We start from the raw sequence: 17,842 nt of genomic DNA, 5'->3' as shown, positions 1-17,842 counted from the left end.
ACTGCCCCCCACCCCCCCCACAGTTGGGAACCACTGCTGCAACTGACAATGTCTGGATAGTGTACCTTTAAAAAAAACCGACCGAAAATACATAGTCAGGACTCAATTTTGGAAAATATATGCCCACATTGTAAAAAAAAAACAAAAAAAAAAAAAAAAAAAATTTAATTTTTTTTTTTCTTTTCTCTTCTTTTTTCTCCACCAACCTGAACTCTGGACTCAATGGCTCAGTGGTGATAATGTGACCACTAGGTGTCCTTAGAGCTCCATTAGCTCTCTCTGTACACACAGCTAATCAGTACTCAATAAATTTACCACATGCCCTGTAGCTAGTAATTTATCAGCTGAAGGCGGATACGTGTGCTTTAGTTTTGTGTTCCCTGCTAACGAACATTTGTGAGGCAACAGCCAGCTCTCAGCAGCAGAAGTGAAAAGCTCTCCCCTAAACAAGCTCCTCTAATGCATGTACTTAACTTCACTTGATTTGTGTTAATTCCCAGCATTAAGCTGGGCCAATGACTGCACAAGTGAGTGCACTGTCATTACCTTACTCTGCCTGAAATCAAATGGCAGCTGATGGACTCACAAAAAAAAACAACTAATGCACAGATTTGGGGCCTCAGTGGGAGCCCTCTAATGCATTAGGTATTGCAAAGGATAATTACACATTTTATATTTGTGTACAGTATGTGCAGCATGGATATGTTAGGAATATAACTGTTTATAATGCAATTGTATGTCCATGTGTGGTATAAGTTTAGAGCAACTGCAACTTCATGCAGCATGTTTCTTCTTTTTGCATATCTGCCAGTATTTTTAACATTAAAATGACATTAGCATAAAGATTGTGAATAATTCATCAGTCCTGAGTGAACCCAGATGCACTGCTCTCTCTCTTGTCTATCTCTCTCCCTCCCCGTCGCTCCTCCATGTGAGTAGACCACATGGTTCGTAGCTGGTTTAATGGGATGGAATGTGACAGGTTATGTTTTCATCGGCCTGATATGGAGCCCGGTGCGGGCGGGAGGGAACGAGGGGGAGACACAGAGAGAGGGGAAAGTGAGTTGGCCTCTGCAGTTGTAGTCTGGATTCATAATTAGACATGTTTGCGCTTGTTGTGAATCAGTTATAGATGATGCTCCCCCCCCCCACACACACACACACACACACAGAGAAACACATGCTGTGTATGGGGCCATTACTTCAGGTCCACTAACTCCCTACATTTGCTTTGTCTGTGCATTCAGAGCGCCATTAGTCCAAGACTCTGTGAATAATTGCTGAATGGACCATGTTTTCACCGCTATCTGCTCAGGTTCCAGTGTTGGTTGATGTTGTGGGTGAAGTGAGAGGGATGAGGACTTTGATTGATGTCAGAGGATAACGCAGCATCTTTTGAAGTGCTTATCGAAGCATTATGCACCCTGCGAGTAATGGATGAGCGACATTAAACTCCACGTGCATTACACATTTACCAGCTTGTATTAACTTTAGAAGTGCTTCGATAGAATTACATCAACACCATCACTTGACTCAGAATTGCTGTTGTAAAAATGAAATGTTCCCTCTCCACATTTGGCTGCTGATGGCAAACAAATTCAGATAATGAAAATACGAATTATTTTGTTTTCAAAAGGTGCACATTATGCCCCCAGAGTTCATTTTTCCACCCCACGAACACATCCTCTATTCAAAAACAATCTCGCCATATTGCTTCTCTTGAAATCTGTCATTGAGTTATTGTTGTCGCTTGTCATTTCCCTGTAATTTGTTTCCTGTGAGGCTCCCAAGAATAGAGAGCGAATGGAGCGAGAGGAAACACAGATAAAAGAATGTAGTGAGAGTGACAATTAGACTGAAAAGGAAAATGCTTTTATTTTGTGTAGATATTTTGGATGAGCGCACGTCTCACATAAGCATTAAGTCTCAACTGCTTTCATCTCTGGACTTGTGTGTGATTTATTACGTTATTGAACGTGTTTGTCGTTTTTCACGTTATTTCAATCACACAAAGCTTGTGGCTTGGGTAAAATGGCGAAAACAAGGTGCCGATAACAAAACAACAGACCCAATTTTCTCGTAAATTTAACGAGAATCAATTTTCAGAGCAGCGTCAGACGGTCTGCTTTCTGGAGATTGTAGCCAATTTGGTGTCAGCCTTTTTTATGTCATGATATTTGCATTTGCGTTTTTCCTTTAATGAGTCTTAAGTCGTAATTCAAGTTTGTATTCTTCATCGGGCAGCTAAGCTACAACAAAAATGGAGCAATGATTTTAAATAAGTGGTGCTACAGGGGGGATTACACACATGTTGTTGTGACTGACAGGCTTTATTGTGTCCTACACAGAGCAGAAATTGCTTTTTCAAGATGACAAGGAAACACAGCCTCTTGCTCACCCTTATCCCCTCAGCCCTGGTGAAGAATCACAACAACAACAACAACAATTTAATCTCCATGGCTCCAGTTTATTATCTTTGTTAGTGTTGATATTGTGGCCTTTTTAGTTGATCACTTCATGATCCCCCTTTTTGCCCTCCTTCTCTCAAAGTAAATCAACATTTTGAAGAGGCAGACACTTGAACACTTTCATTATATTGAAATAATAAAATACTTGTGGGATTTGCTCTTTTAGTATTAAGAACATGATAACAAGGGTTTAGGATATAATATTAATATTTCTAATCCTGTGTCAGTTTTCTGGGGTCGACTGAGCACATTAGATTCAGGATTTAAAGACAGTGAGAGGTGAGAGGTTGAAAAATTATTTAGGAGAAGGAGGATAAACAAGTCATTTCATATCATTATAATTGCAGAGAGGGACGGTCTTTTTATTGTTCAGTGAAAATCAAGTTGTTGTGGTGAAATCCTTTGTTATTTATTTAGGAGGGATATCAGCATTTCACAATTGACTTTGTGATAATGTATTTTTGTCAGTTTTCACAACACAGTTTCTAATAAAGGTGGTTGTTGGAGCAGTTAAATGTGATACTCACAGAGGAGTAGAAGCATTTTATTTAGGAAATGGAGTGAAGTGAAAGTGAAAGTTGGCAGAATTATAAGAGTAATAATATATAATAGTTGAATTATACAAACTCAAGTAAAGTACAGATACTCCCAAAAATTAAGTGCTTTACACCACTGCACAGGTGATAACTCACAGGTCACCTTCACAGTTTAATCACAATTCTTAGTTTTTTTACAAAACGTGCTCATGCAGACTGTCAGATGTAAAGGTCGACAGAATATCAGCCTGGCTGATTATTGGGGCCGATATTCGGTATTTTGTTGTCTGCCTGTATCAGCATTTTATTTCAATGATTGCTGATAAAATGAATTAATTAAAAAGTGCAAAGAAAGTGTCAGCATGGGAGGAACTTTTACATTGTAAAGCCTCAGAGAGCTACCTTTATTTATTCATTTTTTATTTCAATTTTCACTTGACTTTATGAAAAAGTTGCCGGGAACTTGCTGCATTTGGTGTTGAAAGTCTCAGTTTTGATTAAATATTTGCTAAAGGCATTTAAACAAAGTTTTGTGTTAGAGTTTATTGGAGTCATATTTCAAATTCTAAATATTGACAGAAAGATTTTAATTTTTATTATTAATGCATTGCAGCTCCATATATTGATTATTGGTCTCATTAAACACTAATAATAGGTATCGGTCCTGAAAAACCAAAATCTGTCAAGCCTCATATTACACCACACAGGCACAAACTCATTTTCCAGATCAGACACATTGACCATTAGTCATTACTGATTTATATTTTTTTTTTGTGTATGATCGTTCATTACCTTATCCTTAGAGTATTGTATGTTTGTAAGTAATAGCCTGTGTGTGTGTGTGTGTGTGTGTGTGTGTGTGTGTTTTCTTTTGTTTTAATAACGTGTGTGGCTGAAGGGGCGGGGTTTGTTGATGTAGGAGGCGGGCTCACGAATTTTAAGCCAATCAGCGGGCGCGCTCTCCTCATCTCTCCACTCCTATTGGCTACAATCTGTCTGTGTATCATGCCGATGTTGCTTGGCTCTCAAGCGGTTAGCTCGCAGCTAATGTTAATGTTGACGATTTCCTCCTGTTTCCTCACAGTATCACCTATAACGTCAAATATTACACAACGCTTACCTGCAGTCGGTTATTCTGCTGTTAACGGTAAGTTTGTCTCACACCAGTGACTCCGCAGGTCGCCAACCTGCTGTTATTTACCTGTTAGTAATAGCAAGCTAACGGATAGTCAGGCTGAAAAAGACTTGCTGGCATCGCTGGCTAACAATAATAATGTTTTAGCTAGCTAACGTATAAAGATAAGAACAGTCTCATTGAGGTTTAAAAAGCAATTTACATTTCGCTTATAACTTGGTTTGATTGTATGGGGTGTAATTTGTAACGTCCAGCTACTAGCTTGAACAGGTTAGCGCACATTAGCGCATCCACAAGCTGCTGTGGTGTGTTTTCATGACAACTCAGCAGCTGTTGCTCAGTCTAATTTTGTGCTGTATGTTATAAACTGAAGGATGACCGTGATTCATTTTGTTATTAAAACATCCACTTTTAAGGGAGACTTGCTATGAAAGGTGCTAACGATAATTTCGACATATGAACTCTGTGAGAGTTTCAGGGATGCTCTGACAGTGTTATCAGATTTGTAAAGAAATTAGTCCTTTAACCATTATTATTCATTTTGTCTGGCAGTAGTATTAGATTAACCATAAAATCCTATATGTTTATTATTTATCTATTAGTGCTAAACTCTTGAAAGTAGGCTTTATTTAACATGTTACGCATATTGTATATATTGTATGTGTTCTAATTGTTCTTCCTTCATATATATCTGTTGCAGATGGTAGCATCATACACATATTTTATATTTCTAACTTTACATAATAGTTTTTACGTAGCATAGTTTAATATTTTTAGCACATTATTTTCAGAGCATTAGTCATATTTAGCATTTTAAGTATTCAGATACCAGCGAATTTTTTTTTTTATTATTACTGTATTTCTGTTTTATACTCGTGCTTTTTTTTTATTATTAGTGTATTTATATTTTGTATTTTTACATATTTGTGCAAGTGCTTATTTTTACTTTATGTAATTGTCCATAGTTGGCATCGAAGCAACTGTAATGAACAATAATTTCCTCTTGGGGATCAATAAAGTATTTCTGACTGCTCATAAAAGTTAAACCCCTGGTTGCAGTGACCCTAGTATTGTGTTTATAGTATGACATCTATAAGATGTGAGTTGGGAGACATTTGCAGGGGTTCAGAAATCATCCATATGAAGGCAGCAAAAACCGCTGATAGGGCATTGTATTTTTTGAATGACAATGATAGACACCGATTGGTGGGAGACATGAATACAGGCTTCCAGCAGATGCTTGAAAAGTCTGAAAAGGCACTGAATGCAATCCAAAAATAAGGCCTTAATTGGTATCAAAATGTTTTAAATCGATCTTTCAAAAGTTAGAAATAATAAGGCAAGGGAAAGGGTTTTCATGAAGAGTTTTTTTTTCTGACGTTACATTATAAAATAAATGAAAATAAAAATAATTGATAAATAAATAAACATTCTAATTTCTCTCACATTACTATCACCCAAAGAATAGTGTTTTACGTTACCAAACATATTTGGACAAAATTGTCCCTAACCCTAAGTAATTTATGTTGGTTGATGTTTTTTCTCTTCAGTATTGTTTTTTTTTTAAATTGGGCCTAATTTCATTCCGAATGGCATTGAAAAAGTCTTAAAAAACACTTGCCTTAAGCTGTAGGAAACCGGGAATAACATTGATCATTTTCTAACAATGCAATGCTCTGCTGGAAAATCTTGAGTCCTGGCATTCATGTAGATGTCACTTGATGCACATCACCCACCCGCTGCAGATGAAGTGCACCCCGTCATGGACGCAGCACTCACGGATGGTAGCGGCCCCCTCCAGCAGGACAATGCAACATACGACACCATAAAAACTGCTCAGGAATGGCCTGAGGAACGTGACAAAGAGCTCAAGGCTTTGACCTGGCCTCCAAATTACCCACATCCCAATCTGATCGAGCATCAGTGAGATGTGGTGGTACCCCGGAGGTACCCCAATCCACAGTAGGACCTCCTTGGCTCAGACTTGGCTCTGACCTTTCGAGACATCGACACAGTTGTCCTGTGCTGTCTGGCACCGTGGAATTAGCGGCAGATTCTTTGTGTCCTGTGGGTTACGAGGTCGGTATGGGCATGTCCCACTGATGCTCATTGAGGTTGGGATTTAGAGAATTTTGAGGCCAGGTTGACACCTTGAGCTATTTGTGACATTTCTCAAGCCATTCCCGAGCAGTTTTTGCGCTGTGGCATGGTACATAGAGAACCCCAGTAATAAGTCCCAAAACCTGAAAAATCAAAGTCAGAGGTGTTTTTTTTAATGGGTTTTTAGTTTGATGCCTGAAATAAGGGTTAGGGTGACACTTTCATGTTTTGCTCTATGACATAAAATACATTAGTAAATACCCCACTCGCAAACTTTCATGCTTTATATGTCTCTTACTAAAAACAGTCGCTAATAAGTGGCTAAATGAGGCTACAGAACGCCATGACACCGAACACAGCTCCACAGCCTCATAGTGGTGGCAATGAGATTGTACTGTAGTTCCTTTTAGCCTAGCAAAAGCTTTTTATTTCTGGCTGTTACATTTAGGCTTCAGACATCCTGAAAGTGGTGTTCATTTGTGAAGATTATTTTGCTGAACAAAACATGTAAGTGCCATAAACATTTGTTTGCCACAGAGGTATTTTTCTGCAATTATCTAAAATCCAATGGAAAAAGTCCCATAGGTTTTTTGACAAGGGAACCAGGGCGACGCTAGCTTTCTGGTTTGGCCTAAAAAAATCATCATTCCTGGGGCAGTTATCATCCTGCTGGAGGGGTCACTGCCATTTGGGTGTGCCATTGCCATGAGGGAGATAGCTTTGTCTAAAATGGGGTTTGGGTGGGTGGACCTCATCAAGTGGCATCCACATGCTGACAGGACCTTTGGTTTCCCAGCAGAACATTGCATTGTAACAAGATGATCAGTTATTTATTTATTTCACCAGCTAGTTTGTTCTGTATTTTTTCGGACCATATTTATTTTGTTTGGTATCAGTTATTTCTCCATTGCCTAATCGAACGTGTGCTTCCTTGCAGAGAGCTTCACTGCGTGTGGGACGATGAATGGACACCCTCCTTTAGCTGTGTGGAGATGACCTGCCACCCTTTCGGTAATGGTCAGAATGGGGCCAGATGTGCCCCTTCTTAATGAGTACAAGCAGGAGTTCTTCTGGAAGCGCTTCCCTCAGACAGTGTTGGGGGGTCCACGCTTCAAGTTGGGCTACTGTGCCCCACCATATGTCTACGTCAATCAGGCAGTCTTGTTCTTGACACCATGGCTTTTTGGGGGCATCGGTACTCTGCTCTGCCAGCTGCAGCTGCTTCAGGAGCTCCACGCCACAGTGCTCTCTGGTATGCTTATGTTCGCGGCTGCAGCGGGTGTCCAGGCCCTGGCACTGTATGCTGCTCGGAGGAGCGGCGCTGTGGAGAGACTTGGTGCGTCCAACATCCTGGTTGATGAAGAGGAAGTGGAATTCACCCACTGTGTCAGCCCGGAGACGGTGCGATTTATTGCCCCGGGGAAGAGGTTTGGGCTGAATGTGGTGCTGCATACAGTACTAGCTGGGGTGCTCTGTGGCTTTGGGACGTGGTACGTGTTCCTTGGCAGACTGACTGCTCTCTACGGCAGCATTGGCGTATCCCTGGTCGTCTTTGTCATGAGTTGGGTGACACTGTGTATAGCTGAGTATTCACTCATTGTAAATACAGCCACAGAGACGGCCACTTTCCAGGCACAGGACACTTATGAGATCACACCACTCACGCGGCCCCTCTACATTTTTATTTTCATTGCTGTGGACCTGGCTGAGAGGTGAGCAACAGTTGTCTGGTTATTTTAGATGTTTTACAATGCTTGCTGCCGTAATACATTTCGCTGTCTTGCTCTGACACAGGTTCTCAGGCCCTGTCCCTGAGCTCCAACTGGCCAGCCAGGTTCTCCACGTGCTGTTCCTCTTCCTACCTCTGCTCTGGGCGCTAGGCATCCTGCCTCCCCTGGATGCCCTGCTCCTCTGGGGAATGGAGCAGGCTCTTGTGTTTGGATTAGGAGGCTCGCCCATGTCCAGCAACCTCAGGTAATTATTGACACATCACACTTCAGCTTAGCTTTCATTAGCAGTTTTTATTGACAAATGTTATTTTACTGACTATGTCAAAAGAGAGAGGGGGAGAAAATCTGAAAGTCGTAAACCACACTAACAACTATGTTTTGTAAATGATACCAGTGATGTTTTGAGATTAGTATTATGGATTTCTGTCTCTAATGGAGGCTGTGGCTGTATTTACCCTTTATATATCTGATACAGTGTGTGTGTATGTGCAAGTTAGATAATTAGATTGTTAAGTTATGTTGTCAAGACAATAATGATTCTGTAAAATAATTGTAATTAGGATTATTAGAAGCTTAATTCTCGATCGCTCTGGATGTTACACTTGCATTTTACGGGACATTTCTTGCTAAGATGCTCACTGACTTTTTTCCCCGTGAAATCAAACCTGTGTGCTCAGGTTTCAAAGGTTTTAATACTTGTGAAAAGTGTCTGAATGCAACACAAGAAAGGTGATGTTGATCCAGGTTTCAAAGGGTTAACCGACTGGTCAATTAATTTTGCACATCTGTATAGACTACCGTGCATTTTTTAAAAAATAAATCTTGTGGTAAAGGTCCATGTTGGTCCACCAGAAGGGGAGAGAATTCACTGCTTTAATGTACAATATATAAAATCTATGCGAACTGCGCATAAATGCAGTCATTATGTGCGCCTGAAACTTGGATATCATGAAATAAAGCAGTAGCCTCAGTGTTTTTTCATAACAGCAACTTGAGCAAAACCCAGTTTTTGTTCATTGACGTGATGTGTAACGTCCTCATCAGATTCAAACAGTCCCATTGAAATGACAAGCGTGACAGTAGCCTGTGTATCACCAGCCCTGACTTATTGTGGGTTCGCTGTCCCACAGGCTGCTGCTGATGTTTGGTATATCTGCCGGCGTCGCTGTGTGCAACTACTTCATCCCGTCAACGCTGGGTGTGGTTCTCTTCTCCATCTCTACGGGATTTCTGCTGAGCCTGGACCTCAGCCAGGTCTGCACACTCTGCAGAGGTCCCCGGGAAGCCTTTGGGGACCGTGGATTTCGCAGAGGGGGGTCGCCACCTCCTCTTTCCAGTTCCTTTGGCTGGAATCTGGGCTGCAGGGAGCTGCTGCTATATTTGAGCCTGTTTCTGGTGGCGATGGCAGAGGCAGGGCTCTTGCATCACTTCCTTGGTTCAGCTCAGTCCCAGAGCTTAGTTACGGGACCCCAGGCTCCTGTCAGCTACCTCCTACTCGTACTCTTCTGCCTCTGTTGGGCTCTCAGAGAGATCCAGGGGGCCTATGTATTTGGAGGGGTGTTCCTCAATCCCCTGTACCCCAAAGGCATGTCCAGTGTGCAGACTTTCAAGCAGAGGAGCAGAGGATTATACACTGCTGCAGCAATCAGACGAGTCCTGCTTTATCTTGGTGAGCTTATTATAAAGTGTGTTTTTAACGTGATGTTCTCCAGTCTGAGCGTCTCTCTCAGGTGTGAAAACAACAATGCTTTGTATGTGAATGTGTTTTTGACACGCATTTACTGTGTGTTTTACTTCACAGTGTCTCCATTTGCAATGATCGCTTTCCTGTCTATGGACAAATCTCTGCAGCTGCTCCACAGGGCTTCCCTCAGTGTGGGATTCACACGAGCCTTTAGAGTGGTACGCTCACACTTGCTCCTGCTCACAATGTTATTATCAATGTGAACATAACATGCAGAAAAACAAGAACTATGGGTTATCCCCGAGTGAGTTTTACTTGATTATTGCACCTGTTTCATGCTCAGCACCGTGCTGGTTCTTTGTGCAGGTGTGGCAGAATTCAGAGGACGCTCTGCTACAGATGGTGGTGGTGGTTCTGGTGCGGCTTGCAGCTGGAAGCAACATGCTGCCAGGTTGGGATAACCTGGGTACTGGAGTTCAGCTTCTTCTGGTGAGGTCATCATTCACTTTCCCCCATAATTCCACCCTAAATTAGACCCTGCAGGCATAAATCTGACGGAAATAGTGCCGTCACATCTCTCAAATCTTTACACTCTAGCTGTGAATAGCACTCTGAACTGCTGACATACATGTAGGCACTTAATATCTGAACTCAAACAATATTTGTCTGAAACATGAATACCATAATGAGACCATCTTGTTAAAAGTTAAAGGTCCAGTGTTTTGGATTTAGGGGGATGTAGTTGCAGAAATAAGTATAATATGGTATGTTTTTTTCAGTGTTTAATCACCTGAAAATAAGAATAGTTTTGTTTTTGTTACCTTAGAATGAGTCATTTATATCTACATATGGAGCAGAAAGTGATATATTATTCATAACTTTGTTGTCATCCGTTTTTAAACGTGAAAATGAGAAAAAATTTCAGCTCTGCAGCCTCACCGCTGGATCTTACTAACTCCTACACACCACACTTTTAAAGCAGAAAAATGTAACAAAAAAATTAAAGAAGAAAAAGCACTCAAACATGCTGTGTATTACATCAGCTGGTGACCTGGTGGCAGTTGGTGCTCTTCATGTTTTGCCCGTGTGTTTCTCATCCAGGTGGGCCTCCTGATGGACAGACTGACCCAGTTCCTCGCCAAGCTAAAGTTCACCCTGACTGTGTTGGTGACATCTTGGACGGAGAAGAAGCAGCGCCGTCAGTCGGCTGGGACTCTCTTGGCTCTGAACGCCTCCCTCTGCCCGCTGCTGCTAGCGGTGGTGACCCTGTCTGCCCTTCTCTCTGCCCCTCTGCTGCCCCTCTTCACCCTGCCCGTCTTCCTGGTGGGGTTCCCCAGGCCTCAGCGCAGTTGGCCAGGCCCCGTAGGTACCGCATGTCCCTGTCCGGACTCGATCTTCTACCAACAGATGAGCGGAAGTCTGGCCTCTGCTCTGAGGACGGCCTTTGCGAGAGGGTCACTGGGTCAGTTGTCCATGCTTGATTTGTCTTCTGTCTATGATGTCTTTTTCATTTTCTTTCAAATTTTGCTCAGATTTGACATATACACACTGTTTTAGCATTTAGAAGATGTGAATATTCTATTGTAGTGTCCATTGAGAGCATATCATTATATTAAAACTAGATCTAAATAATGTGGCAATTTATTTATTTATTTTTTACTTCTTGAAAAATAAAAGACAAAAAATCTAATAAAAGCTTACAAATATTTGGTAATAATAATAGTAATAATAATGAAAATGGCAATAATAAATAATATACTAATAAATAAATATATAAGATATTAACTATCAAAATATTTTTTTTTTATTTATATGTGTTTAAATTCATTAATCCAAGAATTAGATTTAAGTTTTAGAACTTTATCTAAAATTTAATTTTATATCACTCAGTGTGATACAGTTGTATTTTTTTTTCCAGTTACACAATTTTTTTTTCTGATTTTTATATACAGCTTATATACATAGGTCTAAGAGTTCAAACATTATTATTATTATTATTATTATTATTTATTAGTATGATTTTCTTCTTCTTCTTTTGTTTTCACGATGTGTTTTGACTTGCACTCTAATTGCAGTGACTGAACCTTCCTATAGGTTAAGTAGGGCCTGTATGCAGATCAGAGAGCACTGAACCATCACCTCATATGGTTTAATAGTAGGAGGAATACTGTTGTGAGCAGCTCTTTGGAATCGCTGGCAGTAATGCGAGCTCGCATGATCCAGTTGAGCCTCCTGTGAAGTGACCCAAAAAAAATAGCTCTGATCTGTATTCATTACATCCAAATATTTCCACACCATTAACCGCGTAATACTCTTAGGCAGAATGGAGCTGCTGCCACAGTTTTGTTCAGGAGAAGGCAAGAGAGAATAAAAAAAACATTACAAGTAGAGAATCATTATTTATGGGTTGATGATTCAAAACTGAATAAAGCCGCTGAGGTGATGTCATCACTCAATCTTTTTTTGTGAGCTTGGAGAGCTGTAGCTGTGATGTATAATTCAGAATAAGCTCTTGTTAGGTTGATGCCCACAGTCTAACAATGGCAGTTTGTAGTGTTCTCTTGCTTTGCTCACACCGGGGGCCGCGGAGCAGCGAGCGGCAAAGGAGTCCGCCCAGCTTGTCACTTCCCATCACGAGGTAGCAGCCAGGACTATTCTGAGATGTCGTTATGGGAGATGACATTATTCTTGAGCCAAGCAAGGACTAGTCATCTTAAACAAAAGCCTCCATCACCTTGCCATTTCTGCTCATCTGTGTTGGAATAAATGTCTGTCTTCCGTTCACATTTCAAAAGAGGAGTAATTTTTAGAGACTAATGGAAAGCTAGGGCTAAGAACAGATGTAATATTTAGATCTCTGTGCAGTCAGCCAGTTAAAACAGTATCATGACCTTCCTGTACGACTGTGATGGTACGCGTCTCCCTGCAGCTCATCCAGTAGCCATGTTATCCACATAGTCAGCAGAGGGACGCACAGCTGATGCAAAATGAAAGGAATGTGCACCATTACCTCCGAGTGTTACATGATGTACATATATTGTTTCTCCTCCATATTGCCCTCAAATTTACAGGTCACATCTTTTTACATGTTAGATGCGTTGATGGCTGATGTTTTTTCTCCCCCTCTGTAGGTTCTTTAGCCCCAGGCTCTCATTTTCTTGGGCGCTTTCAGGACCGTATGGTTTGGATAATGATCCTGGAGAGAGGATATGGCTACTGTACAGTCAACATTAAGGTACTCTGTCTTTCTGTTTTTTTAACGAAGAGCCATATATATTTATTTGTGGCAGCCTGCCCTGATTAAAAAAATCTGCCGCCACTTAATGATTTTATATCTTAGGAGCTGGGATGTTTATTTGGAACACTATTTGAATATATATATACCTTTTGGTTAATCATTTTGCCACACTCTGAGAGTGCAGAGCGTATTCTGGGTACAGACAGAGCGGCAAAGTGCGAGGCGCAGTGAAGTGACACTTAATCGTTCATTGTGCGGGATCCAAAAGTTTGCCTTCTGTGTCTCATCCATCTGTCTGCTCTGACCGGAACGACAGATCGGTTATTCAGTTATCCAACCAGCGACCCAAACTGCTGCTGAGAGAAAAAAAAAAAACTCATGACGAGGTCTGCCTGCGCTGTGTTCACGAACTTGCAAAAAGGTTCAAATTTACATAGGAGACAAGGAATGATAAAATAAATGGACCACAAAAAGAGAACACCCATCCTCTGTTTTAATACCTCTAAAGAAAAAAAAAAAAACAATTTCTGCAGCAAAAGAAATCGACAAACAAGCCTTTTTTTCCTCAACACATAAATGAGCACTCATCCTTGAGTTTATTAGGAGTTACTCTATAAATAAAGCACTTTTTTGCTAGCATAGGGCTTGGAAAAGTTCCCATCATGCCCCAAACAAATCAGTGGATGGTTTATTGTCACTACATTTACAAGTAGGTGTGCTCTTCCGTACAAAAATGTTGGCTTTTCTTTTGGGCATGCATCTCTTTCCCACAGACTTGCAAACTGGTGTCGAGTTGTTTTTTGTACAACTTATGAATGACAACACACAGCTGAATGTAAACAGGCCAGAGGCCATGTATCGCGGGCAGCGGTCAAAACCCCAATATAGAAGCTTATTCCGAAAATGTTGTTTAAACTCCAAAATAATGCTATTAAAACGCAAATAATGTCAGCATATCCCACGTCATAATTGGAAAATGCTAAATTTGAAATTTGAAAAAAGGCGTAATTTGCAAAAAAAAGGTGAATTTTGAATATCTAAACCAAAAATGCTGACCTGGATCAAATAAAGAGTAATGCCATATTCCCAATAATTTGTGTGCATGTTAACTTAGTCACTGAAATACTACCCATGGTTCAGCCTTCATTACTTGCTTATAGTGTGGTGTTAACTTTTTCCCTCTCCGCAGTTTCAGATTGGAAACTGGATAAACAAGTTTTTCTTCTAGGTTAAAATGTGGTTGACAGCCACACAAGATGCCTCCTACCAAACTATAACACATAAATGATAAATATGTACTAAACGTTGCGGAAATGGTCATTGTTGTGGGATATAAAATATTGTTAAAATAAAACATAAAAACTGATAAAAATAGACATTCCAAGACACTTTTAGTCCTTGAATATAACAAATTTAAGATTTTTAGACTTTCTAAAGATCCTCAAGGACCCTGATAATGTGGTGTGTTTTGTTACAGGGTCTGGAGCTTCAGGAGACGTCCTGCCACACAGTGGAGGCACGTAGGGTGGACGAGGTGTTCGAGGCTGCTTTTGAGCGCCCTGAGCGGCTTGGTTTCACGCAGGGCTTTAACCTGCACTGGGGGAACGCCCTCACCCCTTGCGCTGCCCTTGCAGTGCGAGTCTACTCCGACGCCCGAAATGTCCTCTCTGGCATCATCGACTCTCATGACAATTTGAGGAAACTTCAAGATGACTTTCTGAAAGCACTGGTGTGGCTGCTTCTCCGGTACTGCGTGCAGAAGCATAAAGGATTTCTGTGGAGCAGTGAAGAAGGGCCAGGGGTCGGAGGCAGGAAGTCCCAGTCCTCCCAGTTGGCTCAGACCACTTGTACCCAGCCACCTGAGGCTGTGGTGGTGGAATCTAACGTGTCTTCTCTCAGGTTCAGACAGGACAGCTCCAGTTTGACCTCCTTTGGTGATTGGTCAGATGAGGACGATTTATTTGGACCTCAACCAGCCAGGCGGACAGTGGCGTTAGTGACTGCAGAGGTCCAGCCTGGACACGCAGCGCTGCAGACAGGCGCCTCTCTGCCGGGCTCTGTGGAGATGGACAGTCTTTTTGAAAACATGGCGCTCTCTGCTCTGCAGCCACTGCAGCCTCTGGGTCTGGGCATCGGGATGCCAGCGGTGGATAAAGGCCGTAACCCCGAGGTCTTCAGAGAGAGTCCCGGCTCTCTCCCTCAGCTGAACTTCAGCTGCCCCCAGTCGGAGTCGTTCAACCTGCCGACAGGGTGGAGGACTGCACCTTTGCTGCCATCCCGCCTGCTGCAGCTCAAGCCTTTGTTTCCTGAGGACTGGTTTCGGTTCACCCTGGGGCGGTTTGGGCCCGCTGTGCAGGGCGAGACCTCAGAGGACATGACCAAAGCCCTGAAGGAGGATGAAGCCTTGAAAGAGCTGCACACACAGGTTACACTTTCATGTCTCATCTCAGTGGGGGCAGAGTCCACCTTCACCAGTCCCAGTTACGTCTACAGACTCTATTGTGGAGATATACCGTGGACGGAAGGACTCGACTGGCTCTCCTCAAGTAAAGAACTTTACCAGCTCGCTCTCCGAGCTTTCAGGTAAAATTAGCAGTTGTCGTTTCTAGGTTTTGTTAACTCTAATCATTACATCACGGGTGGTTGCAAATCACATACTTTTTCTTTTCACGATCAGTATGTTCTGCAGCTGCCCTTACAAAGTATGTACTGTTGGATGCAGAATGCGTACAGTTGGGCCATACTACTTCTTGTGCTGGGCAATATAAAGATATTATATCGTATCAGTATGAGGTAGTATTTATCGTCTTAGATATTGGATATTTTTATATTGTGATATCAAATAAATGGTGTTTCTTCCTGATTTTAAAAGTTGCATTACAGTAAAGTGATGTACTTTTCTCGACTTCTCAGACAGTTCTAATTGTTTTAAGACTTGCCTTTACCCAATTAGTCATTATATGTACATTACTAATGATTATTGATCAAAAATGGAATTGCGTTAATATTTTTTTCAAAGTACCAATAGTTATTCCTACAGTATTGTCACAATTTGTTCACAAACAATTAATATTCCTATTACTACCATTCGACTGGTCATCAGTCACTTGAATCCGCTGCTGTCAATCAGCTGTCACCTGTTAGCGTGTCAGTGGATGTGACGTATACTCTGCTGTGCAGAGGATTGTGGGTTATAATTAGAAAATCATGCTGGCTTGAGTATTGCAAAATCTGACCGGAGGTAGTAGAACGACCTGGGATTTTTGGCATACTACATTTTACATATATTATGTATTGGGACATACTAAATCTGTCCCTGGCTTACTATATAGTATGATAGTATGTGTATTGAAACGCATTGCAGGACTATTAATGCCAGAAGAATAGAGATGTTTATGTTATTGAATTCATCTTTTATGGTTTTGTTTTCCTTCAGGTTCAGTTTCAAGCTGCTGTTTGATCAAGCAAGTCTTGGGCCCATAGAGTCTCCTGAGGAGTTATTCAGCACCTTGGAGGAATATGAAAGGGACTGGTACATTGGCCTGGTGACGGAGAAAGGCTGGCACGACAGCGTCCTTCAGGAGAAACCCTTCTTATTCTCTCTAGGACACGACCTCGCTATGGTAATTACACACACCAGCCTTTGTTTACATCTTGTCTATGCTACAAAATAGAAAAGTACAAATAATGACACCTCATCTGCAGCTTATTTTTATTATGCCATTAAAGTAAAACAGAGGACAATTTAAAGCTCTTGCACACTGAGTCAGTTTTTCGGTTAGTTTGGTATGTATGTCCAGATGTACGTCCAGCCCATTCTTGTGAACACGATATCTCAAGAACGCCTTGAGGGAATTTCTTCAAATTTGGTACAAACAGTCACTCAAAACGAGCTGATTAGAATTTGGTGTTAAGGTCAAGGTCACTGTGACCTTCTATCCATCTTATTCTCGCCAATTCAATATCTGAAGATGGCCTTGATCAGGTTTCCTCAAATTTGGCACAAACATCCACTTGGACTAAAGAATGAACTGATAAGAATATGGTGGTCAAAGGTCAAGGTCAGGGTGAACTCGTAAAATACATTTTTGGCCATAACTCAGAAATTCATACGCTCAAAATTTCCACAAATGTCAAACAGGATATAATGATGAAGTTCTGATGTTTTCTATACAAGAGGTCAAAGGTCAACTGTGACAACATAATGTTATGCAACAACACTTCTTGGCCATTACTGAACGTCATAACTCAGGAACAGAAGGGGAGACTTTTGGTCAAATACTGAAGTGGTGACACTTGTCTTGAAACTGTGCTGATTGTTTAGATCTCCTGTGCTGCCAGGAGAAAATGTGTGTGTGAAGCATCCATGTTTTCATAGATATGGATGTAAACTGTAAGTGTAACTTCACTGGTTGCGCAGTCATACAGCCGCATGGTGGACTTTCTAGACTCAGTGCAAAAAGGCCTTTACAGTGAATCACAGTGAAATGTGTGTATTACATTTGTATTGCTGTCCTTGTCCATAGGGAACCTACACAGGGCGAGTCCTGTCCCTGCAGGAGCAGCTGGTGCAGGTGGGCCGTCTGAATGGAGAGGGGGTGCGGGGCCAGTGGGCAAACCTTTCCTGGGAGCTCCTGTACGCTACCAATGATGACGAGGAGCGTTACAGCATCCAGGCTCACCCCTTCATGCTGAGGAATCTGACTGTTCAGGCTGCCGATCCCCCGCTGGGATACCCCATTTACTCCTCAGCACCCCTTCACTTCCCCTGCCTCTGACCTGCGACTCCCTCTGCTGAACACACTCTGGAGAGGTAGGAGGTCGCTCCTCAGCCGGTACTACCACAGCAAAACGTCCATTTCCAAAGTTAATGGTTATTATCGTGTGGAAACTATAGCAAATTCAAGAGAAAACTTGACTCAAATGACTAAAGAAAAATAATGTCTGTTGG

At 41.6% G+C, this 17,842-nt stretch overlaps 1 protein-coding gene across 1 annotated transcript; it reads left to right on the top strand.

Annotated features, from left to right (window-relative positions):
- The first annotated feature begins 4,023 nt into the window (after nucleotides 1–4,023).
- Nucleotides 4,024–17,818, top strand: pcnx4 (pecanex 4). The gene is made up of 11 exons (XM_042500586.1): nucleotides 4,024–4,151; nucleotides 7,177–7,951; nucleotides 8,034–8,213; nucleotides 9,100–9,638; nucleotides 9,771–9,871; nucleotides 10,020–10,142; nucleotides 10,755–11,115; nucleotides 12,785–12,888; nucleotides 14,369–15,474; nucleotides 16,328–16,514; nucleotides 17,418–17,818. Exons 2-11 carry the CDS (start codon nucleotides 7,254–7,256, stop codon nucleotides 17,667–17,669), a joined length of 3,651 nt encoding a protein of 1,216 aa, XP_042356520.1. The 5' UTR covers nucleotides 4,024–4,151; nucleotides 7,177–7,253; the 3' UTR covers nucleotides 17,670–17,818.
- Nucleotides 17,819–17,842: the final 24 nt, after the last annotated feature.

Source organism: Plectropomus leopardus, chromosome 14, assembly GCF_008729295.1.
Source record: "Plectropomus leopardus isolate mb chromosome 14, YSFRI_Pleo_2.0, whole genome shotgun sequence".
NCBI lineage: Eukaryota > Metazoa > Chordata > Actinopteri > Perciformes > Serranidae > Plectropomus > Plectropomus leopardus.
This window is presented reverse-complemented; position numbering and strand designations above follow the sequence as displayed.